The sequence below is a fragment of the Poecile atricapillus genome, chromosome 2, assembly GCF_030490865.1.
Source record: "Poecile atricapillus isolate bPoeAtr1 chromosome 2, bPoeAtr1.hap1, whole genome shotgun sequence".
NCBI classification, from domain to species: Eukaryota; Metazoa; Chordata; class Aves; order Passeriformes; family Paridae; genus Poecile; species Poecile atricapillus.
In genome coordinates this window covers 2,325,588-2,342,132 of record NC_081250.1, presented here as the reverse complement: position 1 = coordinate 2,342,132, position 16,545 = coordinate 2,325,588, and the positions used below count along the sequence as shown (strand labels likewise).

Here is a 16,545-nt window from a genome sequence, read left to right as displayed (position 1 = left end):
TCCAATCAGATTGATTAACTAAAGCGGAGACCCCATAAGCAGACCCCCCTCTGGCCTCTGCTATTTAGTCCTGACCAAACAGTGGGAGAGACGTGCTGTATTTACACCACAATGGGTCGGCGCTGAGAACCTGTTTCATTACAGAGAGACTTAAACTCCCATTACTCCATCAATGTATCATTCTTCAATAGTTCATTAAAAGCTGCTCCTCCACAATAACTATTAACCATTTCTCAGCCCAGCTGGCAGGTTTAAAGCCCCGGCCAGTCTTTAGCAGAAGGAGGTGGGAGTGAGTGAAAGAAATAGATAGACAAGGGCTCCCTTTTTAAATTTAAACGAACAGCGGGCTTAAATAGTTGAAGGTAATTTACTTTTATTGAATGGGGGGGAGGAGAGAGAGGAAACTTTTATTTTGACTTAATTATGTGCTTTTTTGTGTCCTTTAAAGAGACAGGGCCATGATAAGCTTTTATTGTATTCCTTCTCTGAGATTGGTTCATATTTCTGCCCAGAGGAGTTTCAGAGAGCTCACGCGGCATCGGGAGACTCTAAACTCACAACTTAAGCATGAACAGCCTCTTCAGTCCACAAAAGCTAAAATAAAGGCAAAGGGCACAATTCACAATGCATGGCACTCCAGTTGGAGATGGAAAATGCCTGTCAGGTTGCACTGTTCACTTTCTGCTGTCAGTGATGGGGTGTCCCTCTCCTACAGCCTCCAAAGTTTTACCCTGCATATTTTTAGAGGCAACGCAAAAATCTTCCCTTCTGAACTGAAAACTGAAAGATGCAACAATTGCATTAAAATAAATTGCATTTAAAACTGCCAGGCCTCTCAGACAAGTGGCTGAGCATGAGCTGTGGCTCAGGTGGTCATTTCAGGTCATGTGGCCATTGCCATGTTTTTCTCCACTTCATAAAATACAGGTGGAGAAACAAATAACAGTATTTTTCCTTTAGATATTACTGTTGGAAAAATTAAAGTGAGAGGTTCTTTCTACTGTCCAGCAGTTGAGATTTGAGCTTCTGGGAGACTAGAGGTGAGTTACAGTGTCTTTATATTAGAAATGATAAACAGATTAAATTTAGGTGGAGAGAAAGAGATCAGACTCAATTCTTTCCCCATACAGGAATCCTGTTTTTTGCATTCCAAGTAGTCCAAACTGACCAAAACTCCCATTTCCTGGGGATTTCCAAGGAAGACACAGAAGTGGCACCCTCCTGAATGTTTCTCCATGAAGCTGCACACACCTGCCCACACATTCCCAAGACCACAGCGAGGAGAAAATCCCTGTTCCACAGCCCTGACCCTAAAGCTCATCTCACTACACCCCTGCAGTGGGCAGGGACACATTCCACAGTCAGGGACACCTTCCACTTTCCCAGGTTGCTCCAAGCCCATCCAACCTGGCCTTGGACACTCCCAGGGATAGAAAGTCCACACCTCTCTGGATAGTTGGACAGGGAAGGTTTATTCACAGCCCAGGACGTGCAAACCAGAGTAGTCTAATAGGGTGGGATGGGGGATTTCTGCTCCTCCTCTGCCCTGGGTGACACACAAAGAGCAAGAAGGATTTAGGGTCAAGCCTGTCAAGTGTTGCCTTCAATAGCAGCAGGTCAGGATTCCCTGGACATCACCAGTGCCTGGCAGCCGAGCTCATCATGCCATTCCTGTTTAGTGTGTGATTCATTACAAAATCTCAGAATTGTTAGGGTTGCAAGGGGCCGCTGAAGATTAGGCCCAGCTAAAAGAAAAATGATACATAAATTCAGTCTTAGCTAAAACACGTGGGATCTTTTTTCCATAAAAAGGCTGATGGGGAAAAAGAGTCTGGTTTTAGATGAGATATCAGAACATGGCTCTTAACAGGAGCAGAGTCTGGTGACAGTTTGGCACTGCTGAATCACAGCTCAAGCCTAGCCCTGAATGAGCAATGAGGTACCACAGCAGCAAGGGCAGCCCAGAGAACGGGGCGGCCTCAGCGAGATTTGGGCCTGGAAAGGATTTCCTGAAGGCATTAAAATCCTTTTCAATGCAAGGAGTGCAGATAGTCTGTGAGGCCAAGGGGAGATGCTTTAGGAGCTGCTCTGGTTTGTGCATGGGGTCCCCACTGACTCACACGAGAGCTGCACTCAGATCTCGGGTGACTTAAAATCCAAGCTGCAAAACAGATTTTTGCTTCCTTGCTTTCTCTCTCTCCTTTTCCCCTTCTCTCTTTCTGGGTAGGAGCTCAAGTATGTTCCTACCCTGGGGGATCTGCCGCACAAGAATGCGACTGAGCTGTTTTTTTTTTCTCCCCCCCTCCTGCTGTAGGTGAAGCAAAACTGAAGGGTGGTTTGATTCTCCCTCAAGGAACAACATTCTTCAGTTATGAAATCGTCCCAGTCTCCTCTCCCTCCCTCAGCCCGGCTACCGAAAGCCTCCAGTCTGGAGCAGGGACAGACCCTTTGTGCCAGAGATAAGAGGATTTTGCGGGATCGGGGTTCCTGCAGTCAGCAGGGAGGTGAGGGGCAGTTTATCCACAAGGATAATTGCTGCAGGAGATGTGGGGTGTCTAACCCCAGACTGTCTGGGAACACGTTGCCATGGGCTCCCCATCCCTGGAAGTCCTCAAGGCCAGGCTGGACGGGGCTTGGAGCAACCTGGTGTAGTGGAAGAAAATGCCCAAATCTGTTCTGAGTAATGCAGCAGAGGGAAAACTAAAAAAAACCGAGATTGGAAGCACTGCAGAGCACATCCCAAGGTGAGTGTAGATGAATTATGTACACCAGATTCCCTGAAAAGAAAGAAGGCAGGCAGGCAGGCAGGCAGGCAGGCAGGCAGGCAGGCAGGCAGGCAGGCAGGAAGGAAGGAAGGAAGGAAGGAAGGAAGGAAGGAAGGAAGGAAGGAAGGAAGGAAGGAAGGAAGGAAGGAAGGAAGGAAGGAAGGAAGGAAGGAAGGAAGGAAGGAAGGAAGGAAGGAAGGAAGGAAGGAAGGAAGGAAGGAAGGAAGGAAGGAAGGAAGGAAGGAAGGAAGGAAGGAAGGAAGGAAGGAAGGAAGGAAGGAAGGAAGGATAGGAAAAACTCATCCCAGACTTAGTGAGACCAACAGGACCAGGCTGGATTTTAAAAGACACACATACAAGGGCAGAGAAGGATAAAGGAGTTCTCACAGGCTCCTACCTAGTCAGAAAAGAAAAGACCAGATCCTCAGGCTTAGCTTAGGGCTTAAATCTCAGATTTGATTCAAATCAAAGATTTGACAGCCTAGGGCAAAACATTTCTAAGAGTTTCCCACTTTTGTCAAGGGGTGCAGAAATAGTTGCTTGAATTTGAACTCTCCTAATTTGCTATGTTCACAACCAAGGAAAGCAGAAGCATTAATTGATGGTGATTTCCCCAGGCCTTTGATTGTCATTGTATTTTATAATAGTAAAAAACCTGATGTTCCCTGATACGTCCAGTCCCTAGGAACACTCTCCAACTGTCCATCATTTCCCCTCTGTCATCATCTAGAGATCTAAAATTACAGCTGGGGTCAGAAAAGGAGCCGGGTCCAGCTTGACCACTGCAAACAAAATAATCCTCTGTGTTCCTTCCCAGTGGTGTAGGATCACAGGATAATTCATGCTGAAAGGGATTTGGGGAGGTCTCTAGTCCAACCTCCTGCTCCCAGCTGGAACTGAGATAACCCCACCCCTTCATCCAGCTCAGGTCCTGTCTCTTGCAGGACAATTTACAGGACCTTTGTTCAGAAGTTGACAGGAGGTTTCTCAAGATCTCTGCTGCCACTCCAACACGGACATTCATCTTCCCAAACCCAGAGCTCCTCACTCACCTTTATCCAGCACGGGCCCAAAGATGGCTAAGCTGTCATTGACAGTCGTGCAGTTCCACCTCCTCCCTCGAAACTGGTGTTGGCATTCCTGGATCCCAATCTTTACACCTTCTGCCACGCTGGGCATGATCTCCAAGTAGTTCCGACAGAAGCGCAGCTGCTTGGGCACCAGGCCCGGGATGCTCCCGCAGAGGATGGGCTGAGTCCCCAGGGAGGAATACTGGTGACCAATTGCCAAGGACCTGTGCAAAAGAAAAGGAAAAAGAGATACTGTCAGGCTGGATTTCACCTTTGTACTTGGTTTGGAAGAATGGGGACAGAAAATCACCGTCTTCAGCTCCTCTGCATTCCCCCTCACCAGAAAATACAATTTTCATTGTCATCCTTCCCCAAAACAAGATCTTCTGAAGTTCCTTACAGGCCCAGCAAGGCAAAAAGCTCTGCTTTTAATATCTTCCTTCCCTTTTCTTTATCTTTCCTTCCTTCCTTCCCTTCCTTCCCTTCTTCCTTTCCTTTCCTTTCCTTTCCTTTCCTTTCCTTTCCTTTCCTTTCCTTTCCTTTCCTTTCCTTTCCTTTCCTTTCCTTTCCTTTCCTTTCCTTTCCTTTCCTTTCCTTTCCTTTCCTTTCCTTTCCTTTCCTTTCCTTTCCTTTCCTTTCCTTTCCTTTCCTTTCCTTTCCTTTCCTTTCCTTTCCTTTCCTTTCCTTTCCTTTCCTTTCCTTTCCTTTCCCACCTCCAGAGGATGTTTTATAGGAAATTTTAGCAGCTGGGGAAGCGCAGTCAGAAGCACTTTCAGAGCCACCCAAAGGAATTGCTTCAGCAGCAGAGGCCACCAAGCTCTGAGTCTTTGGAAAGGCAACACCAAGAATTTGGGAAGGGGAGCAGCATCATTCTGTGGGGCTTTGGTTAAAGTGAGGGGAGTGAAATTAAAGCCAAACCAAACCAACAACCAAAAACCAATCCCAATTAATCCTGAGTGCAAGCTCTGCACTCAGCCCAGTGGAAGTCTTGAAAGGAGTGTCCGTGAACCTTTATGCTGGTGAAGGCTTGGAGACAAACAAGTCAGCTCTGCAGGGAGATCAGCAGATATGCAGCTAATTAGATAGATTTTTAAAGTGTTTTTTACTGGTGCTTCTAATAATAACCTTGATTACTAAAACTGAAGGGATTTTTAGAGTATAATTTCCTTTTCTTCTAATTAAATCTCTTGATTGTCTTTTCTGCCCTGAATTAATGACAAAGAGGAACCTGCCTGGGCAGTGTGTATTTCTGTTTACGTTCATTTTTTGCTGTGTGGTTTTCATTTGGGAACAGCCTGGTGTGTTTGAATTATCAACAGGGCTGTCATAAAATAAAGCCTTCATTCTCTTTTGCTCTGACTTAAAAAATAACACAATAATTCTATCGTTGCTCAAGTCCAAATGAAAATTGGCTTGATTTTAACAGTTCTTTAGGCTGGGATAAAAATTATTTTAAGGTGACTGTCTTTGTTTTAAAGAGAAAGGTCCTTGCAGCCAAGTAACTCCTCTCCTGGAGGGGACCTGGTCAAGAGGGACAGAAGTGAAGAGGAGGTGGAGGTTCACATGGTCAGGAGCCACATCTCAAGGGCTCTGCTAACTGCAGACTAGGCTTTACAAATCCACCCTTTCCAGGCACGTGGGACATAAGACCATTCATTTCTGGATCCCAAATGGCTCCAGGCAGGAGTTTTGAGCCAGGATAATCAATTCAGCCAAGAACGTGCCCTCCAGTAAATGAACTTTAGATGGACAAGGTGGAAGATGTGTGGAAAAGCAAAGGACTTCCAGCTGATTTCCCAGACTTAGATGCCTCTTTCAAACTCTGCTGAACTTCTGGGAGATGATTAATCTCAACATTAGAGGACAATTCATCCTACCCCAGGGAGGGAAGCTGAGACAGCTGGCATGAACTGCCCTGCAGAGGTGCCCCTCTTTTTCCATTCCATTAAAAGGGAGGAAGGCAGCTCACCCTGACCCGAAATTGTGTCCCTGCCACTCAGATTGCAATGCTTGTGTCAGGGGTGTCTCCAGCTGATCTGCTCACCCCAGGCTGCTTTTGCAATCAGCCAGTGGAGAGAAGCAGACATTTCCATGCCACGATTCCCCTGCCCAGCGGAGGTGTTTGCTTTGGGCTGGGGTGAATCACGGCCTTGCCCCCACGGGCTGCGCTGGCGAGACTCTCAAACCCCTGGGTGACTGGTGGAGTGGGGCATGTCTGCACCGTGGAAGTCTCCAGGTGAATCATGCCGTGATCCCTGACAGTGAGGATGGATAAGTTCCTTGAAACAGTCCCACCCAGGGAAGTTCAGCCCCGTGTTGAAGGCCACGCAGAGAGCTCAGCTGGAGGAAGGAGACAAGTTCCTGCAGATGCCTGCAGGAACCCACAGGAGAAAACTGAGGAAAGGACCCATTAAAATCATTTTCCTTATCTCAGATATGGGGTTTTTTGAGCTTTAAATTAATTCAGGGTATACAACTGGCAGAAATCCATCTATGAAATGGAGCCCATGCCAAGTGCTCATTTTTGTTTCACTGTTAAATATTATACAAAACACTGGCCCACAATTTCTGGGCTAAAGACACCTTCTCAAACACTCTTTCAGGCTTCAGAGGACTTGTTGAGTGTGTTGCCTCTGTCACCTTGTTGGGAATGGAGTTTGAGGGTGCCACACACCCAAATTTTAATATATTTAACCCCCCCAAGCCTGGGATTTAGGAGGTATTCACAGCTTCAGCATTAGGAGGTAGGTGGCCCTATCCCTGTAAACCATCTGAAGAGATGCCTCCATTGACATCTCCAGGAAGAAACATTAGTTCAGTTGTTCCTACTCATCCTCCAGCCATTGACTACAGAGAGTCCAAAATGTGGATGTTTTCCAGTGTCTGAAGTTATCTTTGGTGGGAACATCTGTAGAGTTTGTTTCCACGTCAACTGCAGTCACCAACATCCTCCCCAAAGCTTTCCAAAGTCTCTTACGCAGCTCCCAGCAAAGATAAAGCCTCCACTGATTTACCATCAACCTGTTGCAGGCTCCATCCACCATGTTGTGAAGCCAGAAGGACTTTTCTGAGTATTTCAAAATATTCATTTTGAATATTTTGAATATTTCAGTAGGACCCTGATGAAGTTTAGGATTCCAACCTCATAAACTTTAATCATATGAACAGCCAAAGTAAAGCTTATCTCTGGGGTTTTGTTTTGGTGGTTACTACAGTGTTAGAATGAAAGTACCAGTCATAGGAAGAGGAGTTTATAGGTTAGTAGCCTCAACAATTTGTTTCCATTGCTGGGAAGATCATCTATGATAACAAAAAAATAATAAAAAAGCATAGAAATACCTTTAAATGCTTTTTCACATTGCTCCCTGCTCAGTACAGCAGGGAAACAGTCACACCTCTCTTCGATCTGTGTTACAGTCTGGAAGGTTTAACCTGCAGAAGACAATCTCCAGAAAGAGCTTTGTTCCCAAGGTGTCATCAGGCCCAGAGGCACTGCAGTGCAAATTTGGCATTTCATGGGGCAGTGTGGAGTCACTTGACTTCCAGCAGAAGGTGCAGGGTGGAATCTCAAAACATCTCTCCATGAGCAGTGGTTCTGCTGTTAAGCAGAGCTGGGCACCCTCCTCCTCCTCCTCCTCCTATTCCTGGCTCACTCACAGCCTCTGGAGTGTGATAACATCTCCCCAAGCACCCTCTTTTGGTTTCTACTTTGCTTCCAGGTGTAAACACTTTCTCCCTCTCTAAAGTCAATTTATCTTTAGGAGAACCCAGTTCTTTCAGCTCCCTGTCATTATTATTGATCATGAGGTGGGAACCTTATGAACCTTCCAGCCTTCTCCTCCACCCAGAAAAACCCAAAAACAACCCAACAACCAAACCTTTAGAAAAGATTGGGAAAGTCTATAAAGATCAGAATCTCATTTCAGTGTTGCTCAACTCTCTCGTAGCTCCCATCATTCATTTTTTCTCACTGTTCCCAATGATCAAACCTGGCATTTGCATTTTTCCATTCTCCTGAGTTCTGCTCCTAAACAATCTCCTTCGTCTGGGTAATTTTGAAAATGCGGTGTCGAGAAATGGGCCAGCTGTCATCTGCTGTGGTCTAACCAGGCATCACCTTCAAATTCCCTAGGCACCAACACTTCCCGGATGCATTGACCCCAGCCTCTCTTTTTCCACTGGAGAATTCCTGAAGCTCTCAATTTTACAAACACACAGCCAGAACAGGCGCTGCTCAAGTCTGAACCAAGGGAAAGGGTGAAAGAGTTGTTCCTTTCAAACCAGTCAGGTTTTTCTTCCCATTAGCACAGGAGGAGCCATGAAAACACTGCTCTATGTGTCCACAGCCAAAGTTCTTAGTTTATCTTTAAGCCTTGCATGCCCTGGAGTGTTTAATTCAACCTCCAGTGAGCATTTTTCTTTGCCAACACACTTAGAGAGCTCTTCATTTCCCTTATCTCAATCTATCTGCTCCTTCAGCAGAGCCGTTGTAAATAAGTGCCTGGCCACCGTCTCAATAAATTACATCTACCCTCCCTCTTGGAATGGACACCCCAGCCAGTTAGGAGGGGGAAATATACAGGAAATGCCTGCTCAGAGCTTTTTTCAGAAAAAGAGAAGGCTTCAGCTCTGCATGACCCTACTGCACAGCACCACGACTGACTTTTCAAGGTCACCACCTTCTCAATGTGTCAAAAGTCCTTGACACATCAGGAGCAGCGTGTGGGGACTCCTACACCTGCTTGCTTCTCCCTGGATTCTGTCATTCCTGAGCTCTGTAGGAGCTTTGTTTTGCTATTAATGTTGGGGAGGCCTTTTGAGAGCTTCCTCCAGGGACATCCTTCCAGGGTCCCCAACACAGGGAAAATAACTTCATTTGTTAATGCTGAGCAGGGAGGGCGCAACTTGACAAATGACCCAGGATAAGACCCTGAGTGCACTTAAATCCCACCAAATATTGAGAACTGAGCACCAGGAGTGACTTTGCTCCTTTTGTCCAGCTAGTCCTGGTGAAGAAGTTAAATCAAAGGATGTCTGCTCATAATAGAGGGGATTTATATTCTCTTGTAGGTGCCTCAAGTGCTTCTCCCTTTGCAGGGAACCCCTCCACAGCAAGATGCCAAACTTCCTCCAAATCCTTTCTGATAATCCATCCAGCTTTCCAGAGGTTCAGCTCAGCCCCTGTTCCTTTCCAACTCATTTTGGCTGCCTCTCTGTGGTGCCACATCCCTTAGAAGAATCTCAGCCACGTGATGAAAGAAGGGACAAATTGAGTAAAGTGGTTTGTCTGAAAAAGTGTATTTCCACAATACATCTGCGGTATTGTGATCCTAAAATATTGAAATTGAGAAGATTCCTGGAGAAGTGTCCCTAGGTGGTGAAAAGCTTTAAGGAAAACCCTCAAGGGCTGTCTCACATCTCCTGGCACCAGAGGGGCTCACAGGGAAGCAGGTGATGAGTTGGCAGCCCCCTACTCCATCCTACAACATCCCAAATAGACCCTCTCTCATCTCTCACCATAATCCTTCAAGCTGACAAGCATGAAATCCATGAATCTGAGGCTGCCTAAAACCACTCTTTTTTTTTGAGAAACGAGCAGCTGGAATTCTGTGCAAGTTCCAAAAATGAAGGCTGCCGTGAATGTCTGGTGGCACCGAATGCCAAGAGGTTCCTGGGGCAGGATCTGTGAGCCAGCCGTGATCAATTCCCATAAACCCTCACCACACAAGACAGATGAAGGGTGGTGTCCATCTAACACAGACAACTGGAAGCTGGGAAGGATATCCCAGAGGTAGAGAGCAGGAACAGGAGATGGAGTTGGACCTACTGTGTCTTTTCCACTCTGGACACACAAATGTCCTCGAGGCACTTGTGTAGACACATGGGAAGGACAGGGACCTGCTGGAGCGAGCCCAAAGAACAGCCAAGAAGGTGACTCGAGGGATGGAGCATCGTTCCTATAAGGAAAAGCTGAGAGAATTGTATTTGTTCAGCTCGGAAAAGAGAAGACTTTCAGGATGTCTTCACTGTGGCCTTCTTGGACCTGAAGGGACCCACAAGAAGGATGGAGAGAGACAATTCATGAGAGCCTGGAGGGACAGGACAAGGAGGAATGGCTTCAGACTGCCAGAGGGCAGGGATAGACAGGATTTTGGGAAGGAATTGTTCCCTATGAGGGTGGGGAGGCCCTGGCACAGGGTGCCCAGAGAAGCTGTGGCTGCCCCTGGATCCCTGGAAGTGTCCAAGGCCAGGCTGGAAGGGGTTTGGAGCAGCCTGGGATGGTGGAAGGTGTCCCTGCCCATGGCAGGGGGTGGAACTGGATGATCGTTAAGGTCCCTCCAGCTCAGGCCAGCCTATGGTTTTATGGTTCTAAGGTTGAGCCACCAGCCCAGAGGCCAGGAGGATGGACAGGCAGAAAAAGTTCTAATTCTACATCCACTGAATGGTCTTGTTTTTCACAGAAAATACCAACATTCTGGCATATGCCGTGATTTTTTTTTTTAATCTGTTTTACTATGAAAACAAAACCTAGAGGAATTTTAGAATGAAAAGAAAGGGAGAGGAACATGTCACACCCCATTATTTTAAATTGAGAAGGAAATTGTTCTGCTCACTAATATCCCTCCTGCATCACAGTGGTTTTCTTCTATGATGTTAAAACTATCCCAAACCCAACAAAATGTGGACAATAGCAAAAATTTTAATTGGTGTTTTAGTTGAAAGCTTGGAAAACACCTTATCACAGATCAGCAAAATTATAGGTTGGCCTCTAAAAGACATGAATCAAGTAACTGATTCTGATGAAAGATATTTTTTCCGTTTGGGGGGTTGTTTTTAGTTTTGCATGGACCAGTAACAATCCAGCTCAAGCCTAAGCAGTCTAATTACAAAAGTGTCATACTTTAATTCAGAAATTATGAGTCTCTGCAAAACTGATTGCAGTGGGGTCTTACATATTTGGCTCTGGGCATCTCACTATCAAGACTAAGACACTTAAAGAGGTTCAGAAAAAGAAATCTAGGCCTGTTAGACAGCTCACATTCACTGTTCAGGTGTCTGTCCTTCCAGGTTTTTCTTCTTCCAGCCTGGAAAAGGAAAAGGCTGCAACCCACTGGGTTAACTGGTTGTAGCTGGATACCTCATCATTCACCTCAAGTACAGCACAAGGGTTATATTTAAATCATTTTTTCTCCTTGAACCCCAAAAGAATGCACATAATTTTGTGGCCGAGTCCAATCCTGCAAACACACCGGCACAGAGGTGACTTTTCTCCCATAATAATTCCCTCACCCTTGCCCTGTATTAATAACAACGATGGTGATGGTGATGATGCAGCAGCATTGTGTTTCTCCAGCACCTTTCATCAGAGGATCTCCGAGCGTGGGACTCACCTCACCCGACTTTGACCATTTAAAAATTTGGAATCTCGGCCAAGCTCGCTGTCTACCAGAGTCCATGAGCAAGATCAGCATCTCCAGAGGGCAACTCAGCCCATCCTGAGAGAGATGTCTCAGATAGGGGGGCTGAATCACTGGAGATGCCCAGGAGGCAGCACTGGCTGTGGAAAAATGAGGAGCATAAACTGGACACCTTTTATTCCAAGCTAGAAGCAGGCACCAGGAATTTCACCCTTTTTGTTTTTTTTTGCAGAATCTCAAAAATCCTTGGGGAGCTGGAGGAGGAGGCCAAGGAAAGTCTTTGCTATCTCTAATGTGGACCACGACAGCTCATCTAGAGTAGTTTGAGGCTGGATTTGAAAAATAAGAAGCTCAATGGCAGCTTCAAGTGGGTGCTAAGAAAGAAAAATTCCCTGAGCTGAGGTTTGGCCGGGACAACGAATTCCCACAGGAACTAAGGCACACCACAACACTCAGCACCTTCCACTCTAAGTGCAAGAGATGTTGCTTTGACTTTGTCTTCCCTTAGGATCTACAGAACAGAGGAGGAGAGAATACAAGTATTAACAACCCAGTTCCTTGGAAAAAGTCTTTGGAACTCTTTAATTACCCAAGGCAATTAACTCCTTTGCTACACATGTCATCTGAAAAACAACCCAGGCAGCAGAATAATGGCCCCTCAAACCACGTTTTCAAGCCTGGATCCAGGTCCTGGTGACCCTGGTGTTGCTTCCATACCACATCCCACATCTGGGGCTTCTCCCTGGAGGTCTCCCCGTTTGAGATCTGCCTCCATCCAGCCCCACTTATCTCATAAAATGTGCCAGGATGGCAGTGCAGGGTTTTAGAGATGTATAAGCCTTAACATTTTAATCTGCCACCTACACTGCAGTTTATGAGTGCTGTAAATCTCGTGGTTATAATGAACTCATCTAATGATATTGCTGATGGATAAATTTACCTGGGACGAGGAACAACAGTTACTTGCAAATGAAAGGGGAGTAATTTAAAGTTTCATGTAAACACCTTTGCTGCCTTACTTCTGACTTCTCCCAGCCTAACCCCTCTCAGGGTTTCATGACAAATGGAAAGAATGTGTGTTTGGGAGGCAACGACTGGCTGGCCTGGAAAAGAACCTGCCTCCTTCTCCCCAGAACAATGCTTATATAACTTGGGCACTGGAATGAAGTTTTAGGTGAAAATAGCTCTAATTTTCTGGGTCAGGTGTGCTAAATGAGGGGAATGGAGGGAAGGGATAGAGCAACTTATTAGGCAATGAAAAATGCCTACACCATGTAAAGATATTTAGACTCCTACTCTGAATTTCAATAATAATTAGGACTGTGGCTAGTCCTAATGCTCCCTGTTTCCAGCCCCCCCCCACCCCCCCATCCCTAAAGCATCCCAACTTGAACCTTTTTTAAATGATCAGCAATATAAAGTACATATTGTGGTTTCAAACCTCTCATTAAGGCTCATCCCCCTGCGCCGAGCTCTGGTCTGGGCTATGTCAGTGCTAAATACCTTGGAGGACTGGGCTCAAAGACCTCAGATCCCTGCAAAGATTGGATTTGGACTTCTAAATTGCTTAAGTGCTTAAGTGCTTGGGGGAATTTTATCCTGAAACTCCTCCGTGATGAAGCCAATTTTGAAACGAGAGCCACGGATGGAAAGCGCCGTCTCTTCGAGGTTTAGGTAAGAACAGCAGGATTTTCACTGCCCACTGCTCTAAGAAAGCAAATTTCTCACATTTCTCACCCTTTCCTTCAAGAAGATGCTGTGAATATGCATTGGGTTGTGCTGAGCTCACACAGACCCTCAGCTGTGCACACACACACACACACACACACACAGGTCTGCGAGTTCCTGCTCTGGCTTTCACTGAGTCATCAGGCTCACCAAATGTGTGAACTCACGCTATAATGTTCTCCCAGAAAAATAACAAATTGATTTCATTTTTACAGGCTACAGCATGCTATATAATTGGAGACACTGCCTTGTCAACTCAGACCGGTCTGACCCGACCAGAGACATTGCTTACAGCTGTTTACGGAGCCATAAAGTTTCCTCCTCTTTGTTTTTCCTTCCTTTTGCACTCTCTCTCTTTCTTTCTTTTTTTTTTTTTTTTTTCTTTTTTCTTTTCCCTCTAATGAAACCTACAACTACTTTTTGTTCTGGTCATAAAATACTCCCAAGGAAAATGCAGGAAGCCTTGATTTAGAGAAGCACTTCAGCCAGTGCCTCACGTTAACACTGGAATCAATGGGGCTTGAGCACATATTTAAAACTGAGCATGTGTTTAAGGGCTTTTATTGCACCCAGACAGTCAATAAGGAACTTGTTGTCACACTTGTATGTGCTCTTTTTTAAAAATTTAATTATTGATGCCAAATTAGAAGCTTGGATTGGGCCACCTGAGGGATTGTTTCCTTTGCAGACCCACAGCACAGCTCCAGTTGCATTGGGAATTTTGCCATTTCTTGTTGCCACTGTATCCAAATCTTAAACATCTGAGGAAGGGCAAACTCCTACATTACTTTATCAGCTCTACTGAGACTGCCAGCTAAGACTGGGCACAAGTTTTTTACATTATTAAAAAAAAAAAAAACACCCTGAAATCTTTTGAGTTTGGCACATTTGCCAAGCACTCACAATAAGCTTAATTTTTCTGACCTGTTTCAAAAAAACAACAGTTTTATGGAGGGTGGATTTAGAAACGATTTTGTTTTGAGTAAAAATCTTTTATGTTTATCTTAAAATACTCAGAACCTCAAAAGTTAAGCGAAATGTTTTGATTTTTTGGAAAAAAGGATTTCTGATCACAAGCCTGATTTTGCTGCCATGAAAAGGTTGCTTCACTTTGAACTAATGAACTGAAAAAAAACCCCAAACCCAAAAGGGCTTTTCATCTGCTTGCACTATCCATCAAAATACCTTCTAAGGACTTTGCAATAAATTATGGTTGTGCTTCCTTTCATATCATTCATTCATCACGGAATCTGCTCCTCCTTTGGTCTGAAATGTCACAATTCTCCTCTCATTCAATGCCTCAGAAGGACTCAAGGATTGATCAGTAGGGAATCAGCTGTTCCAGAGTCATAAATAGACATCAACACATCTTACACCTTCTTTGGGGACCATTTCTCTCACAGAGTGGACTAAGGGGAATATTTGTCTGGGTCCTGATCCTGCTGTATGGGAAAGCGGGTCAGGAAAGACAAAATTCCCTCCAGAAATATATTTCAGGTCTGTATTCCAGCTTTTAGAGAAATGTGGAAAGCAGAAGAAGGCAGAGAGCTCCTTATCCTCTCCTTCCCTCTCTTTGGGAAGAGCTGCAGCAAAAGATGACCCGGTATTAGAAAATAAAAAATCCACATGAAAGAAGGACTTGAACAACACCAGAGCCCAAAGAGGAAACAACTCTTTTTTAGCACTAAAACAGCAGCAAGACTGCCATGAGACCAAAGCTCAAACTTTTTTTTTACTGCTTATAAAATGATTTTTCCTCAAATGAAAGTGCAATTTCTGCTGCAACAGAGCAACAGGATTTTTTTTTTTTTTTTTTTTTTTTGCAAAGAAACTGCTTTGCATGGGAAAAAATCCTCATGGCTCCTTGACATGTTTCAGCTAGATCTCAGTAAAATTAAAGAGTTACAGACTGATGAGTCGCTCAGAGGTACAGGAAAAATGCCAGTGGATGTCCTGGCATTTGTATACACCTTGAGAGAGAGAAAAATTCTCTCTCAGAGATCATCTCTCACAACAGAAAGAATAACAACCGCAATAAAACCTGGTGTAGGGAAAGAAGGGAAAGGTTTCATTTGCTTTACAGCTCTGGCTTTTACCACTGTCTGCAGATACCTCCTGTTTACTGAAATGGATGTGCTGCATCCCTCATTCAGCCCAAAATTTGTTCTGCTGTGAAGGGAAGAGGCAGGGAGGTTTCAGCCATAAGGCAGCTTAATTTTCTTGGGTTGCTAAGTAAAATCCCTCCATTTGGCAACCCCTCAACAGTATCAAAGACCTTAAGTCAAGGTTTTATAATCTGTTTTGGAGAAAGGAAGCCACATATATATGTTTATATACATTTAGACTAGGTATTACAAAGGAATTCTTCCCTGTGAGGGTGGGGAGGCTCTGGGATGGAATTCCCAGAGGAGCTGTGGCTGCTCCTGGATCCCTGGAAGTGTCCAAGGCCAGGTTGGACAGGGCTTGGAGCAGCCTGGGATAGTGGGAAGTGTCCCTGCCATGGCAGGGGGTGGAATGGGATGGTCCCTCCCAACCCAAACCATTCCATGATTTCATGACTCTCAAGTAAGAGGTCACCCACTCCCAAATCTCTTGGGTGAAAAAGAGGTGATTTATATGAATTATATGAAAGCTTCTTTCGGATCTGGTCAAAACCACAGCCAGAGCATCATGGCACCACGTGCACAGTGCCAGACAGCACAGAGAAGGACCAAGCTTTCCTCTCCAGGCTCCTCTCCCTAAACCTGCTGGGGTCTGGTGTTCTCACACCAGGAGCTGTGGCTCAGAGAGTTTCTTCTCCAAGTGGTTTGGCAGATGTGGTGCCTTGATGTTCCTCAGAGGAACAGAACTGTTCTCCAGGGTGGAAACTTCTTGACTGGTGAGGCAGCGCCTGGATGGAAAACATCTGGAAGGGGTCAGGCTGATGAATGGCAGAGAAACTGGGGAAAGAGGAAGAATCATGGAATCTCAGAAACCCAGAATGGCCTGGGTTGGAAGGGACCTTAAAGAACATCTAATTCCAGCCCCCTGCCATGGGCAGGGACAGCTTCCACCATCCCAGGCTGCTCCAAGCCCCATCCAGCCTGACCTTGGACACTTCCAAGGATCCAGGGCCAGTCACAGCTTCTCTGGGAACCCTGTGCCAGGGTCTCCCCATCCTCAGAGGGAAGAATTCCTTCCTAATGCCTAATCCAGACCTGCTCTCTTTCATTTTGGAGCCATTCCCCCTTGTCCTGTCACTCCAGGCCCTTGTAAATAGTTTACCTCCATCTTTCCTGCAGCTTCCTTCAGCTCCTGGCCACAATTAGGTTGCCCTGAGCCCTTCTCTTGTCCAGGTGGATCCAATCCTCATTGCAGGTAGGAGGGGAAAGATTTTGAGGAAAGAAAGTGGGTAGGAAGTTGTCCTTGGAGCAGCATAAACTACCCCAAATCTCTGGCTTGGGAGATGGAATAAGATTGTGGGTGGAGAGCAAACAACCCCTCAGTGCTGGGGGCACGGAGCCCCTGTGTAAGGACTCGGGAATCTCTCCAGGCAGCAGGAGCAGCACCTGCACAGGTCCCTGA

General features: G+C 45.6%; 1 protein-coding gene across 1 annotated transcript in view; it reads right to left on the bottom strand.

The window, feature by feature from the left end:
• WNT3A (Wnt family member 3A) overlaps positions 1 to 16,545 on the bottom strand; it is an 85,392-nt gene that overhangs the window by 32,076 nt on the left and 36,771 nt on the right. Inside the window, exon 2 of the mRNA XM_058833078.1 lies at positions 3,818 to 4,059. Within this exon, the coding sequence (XP_058689061.1) occupies positions 3,818 to 4,059 (242 nt within the window). The remainder of the gene's footprint in view (positions 1 to 3,817; positions 4,060 to 16,545) is intronic.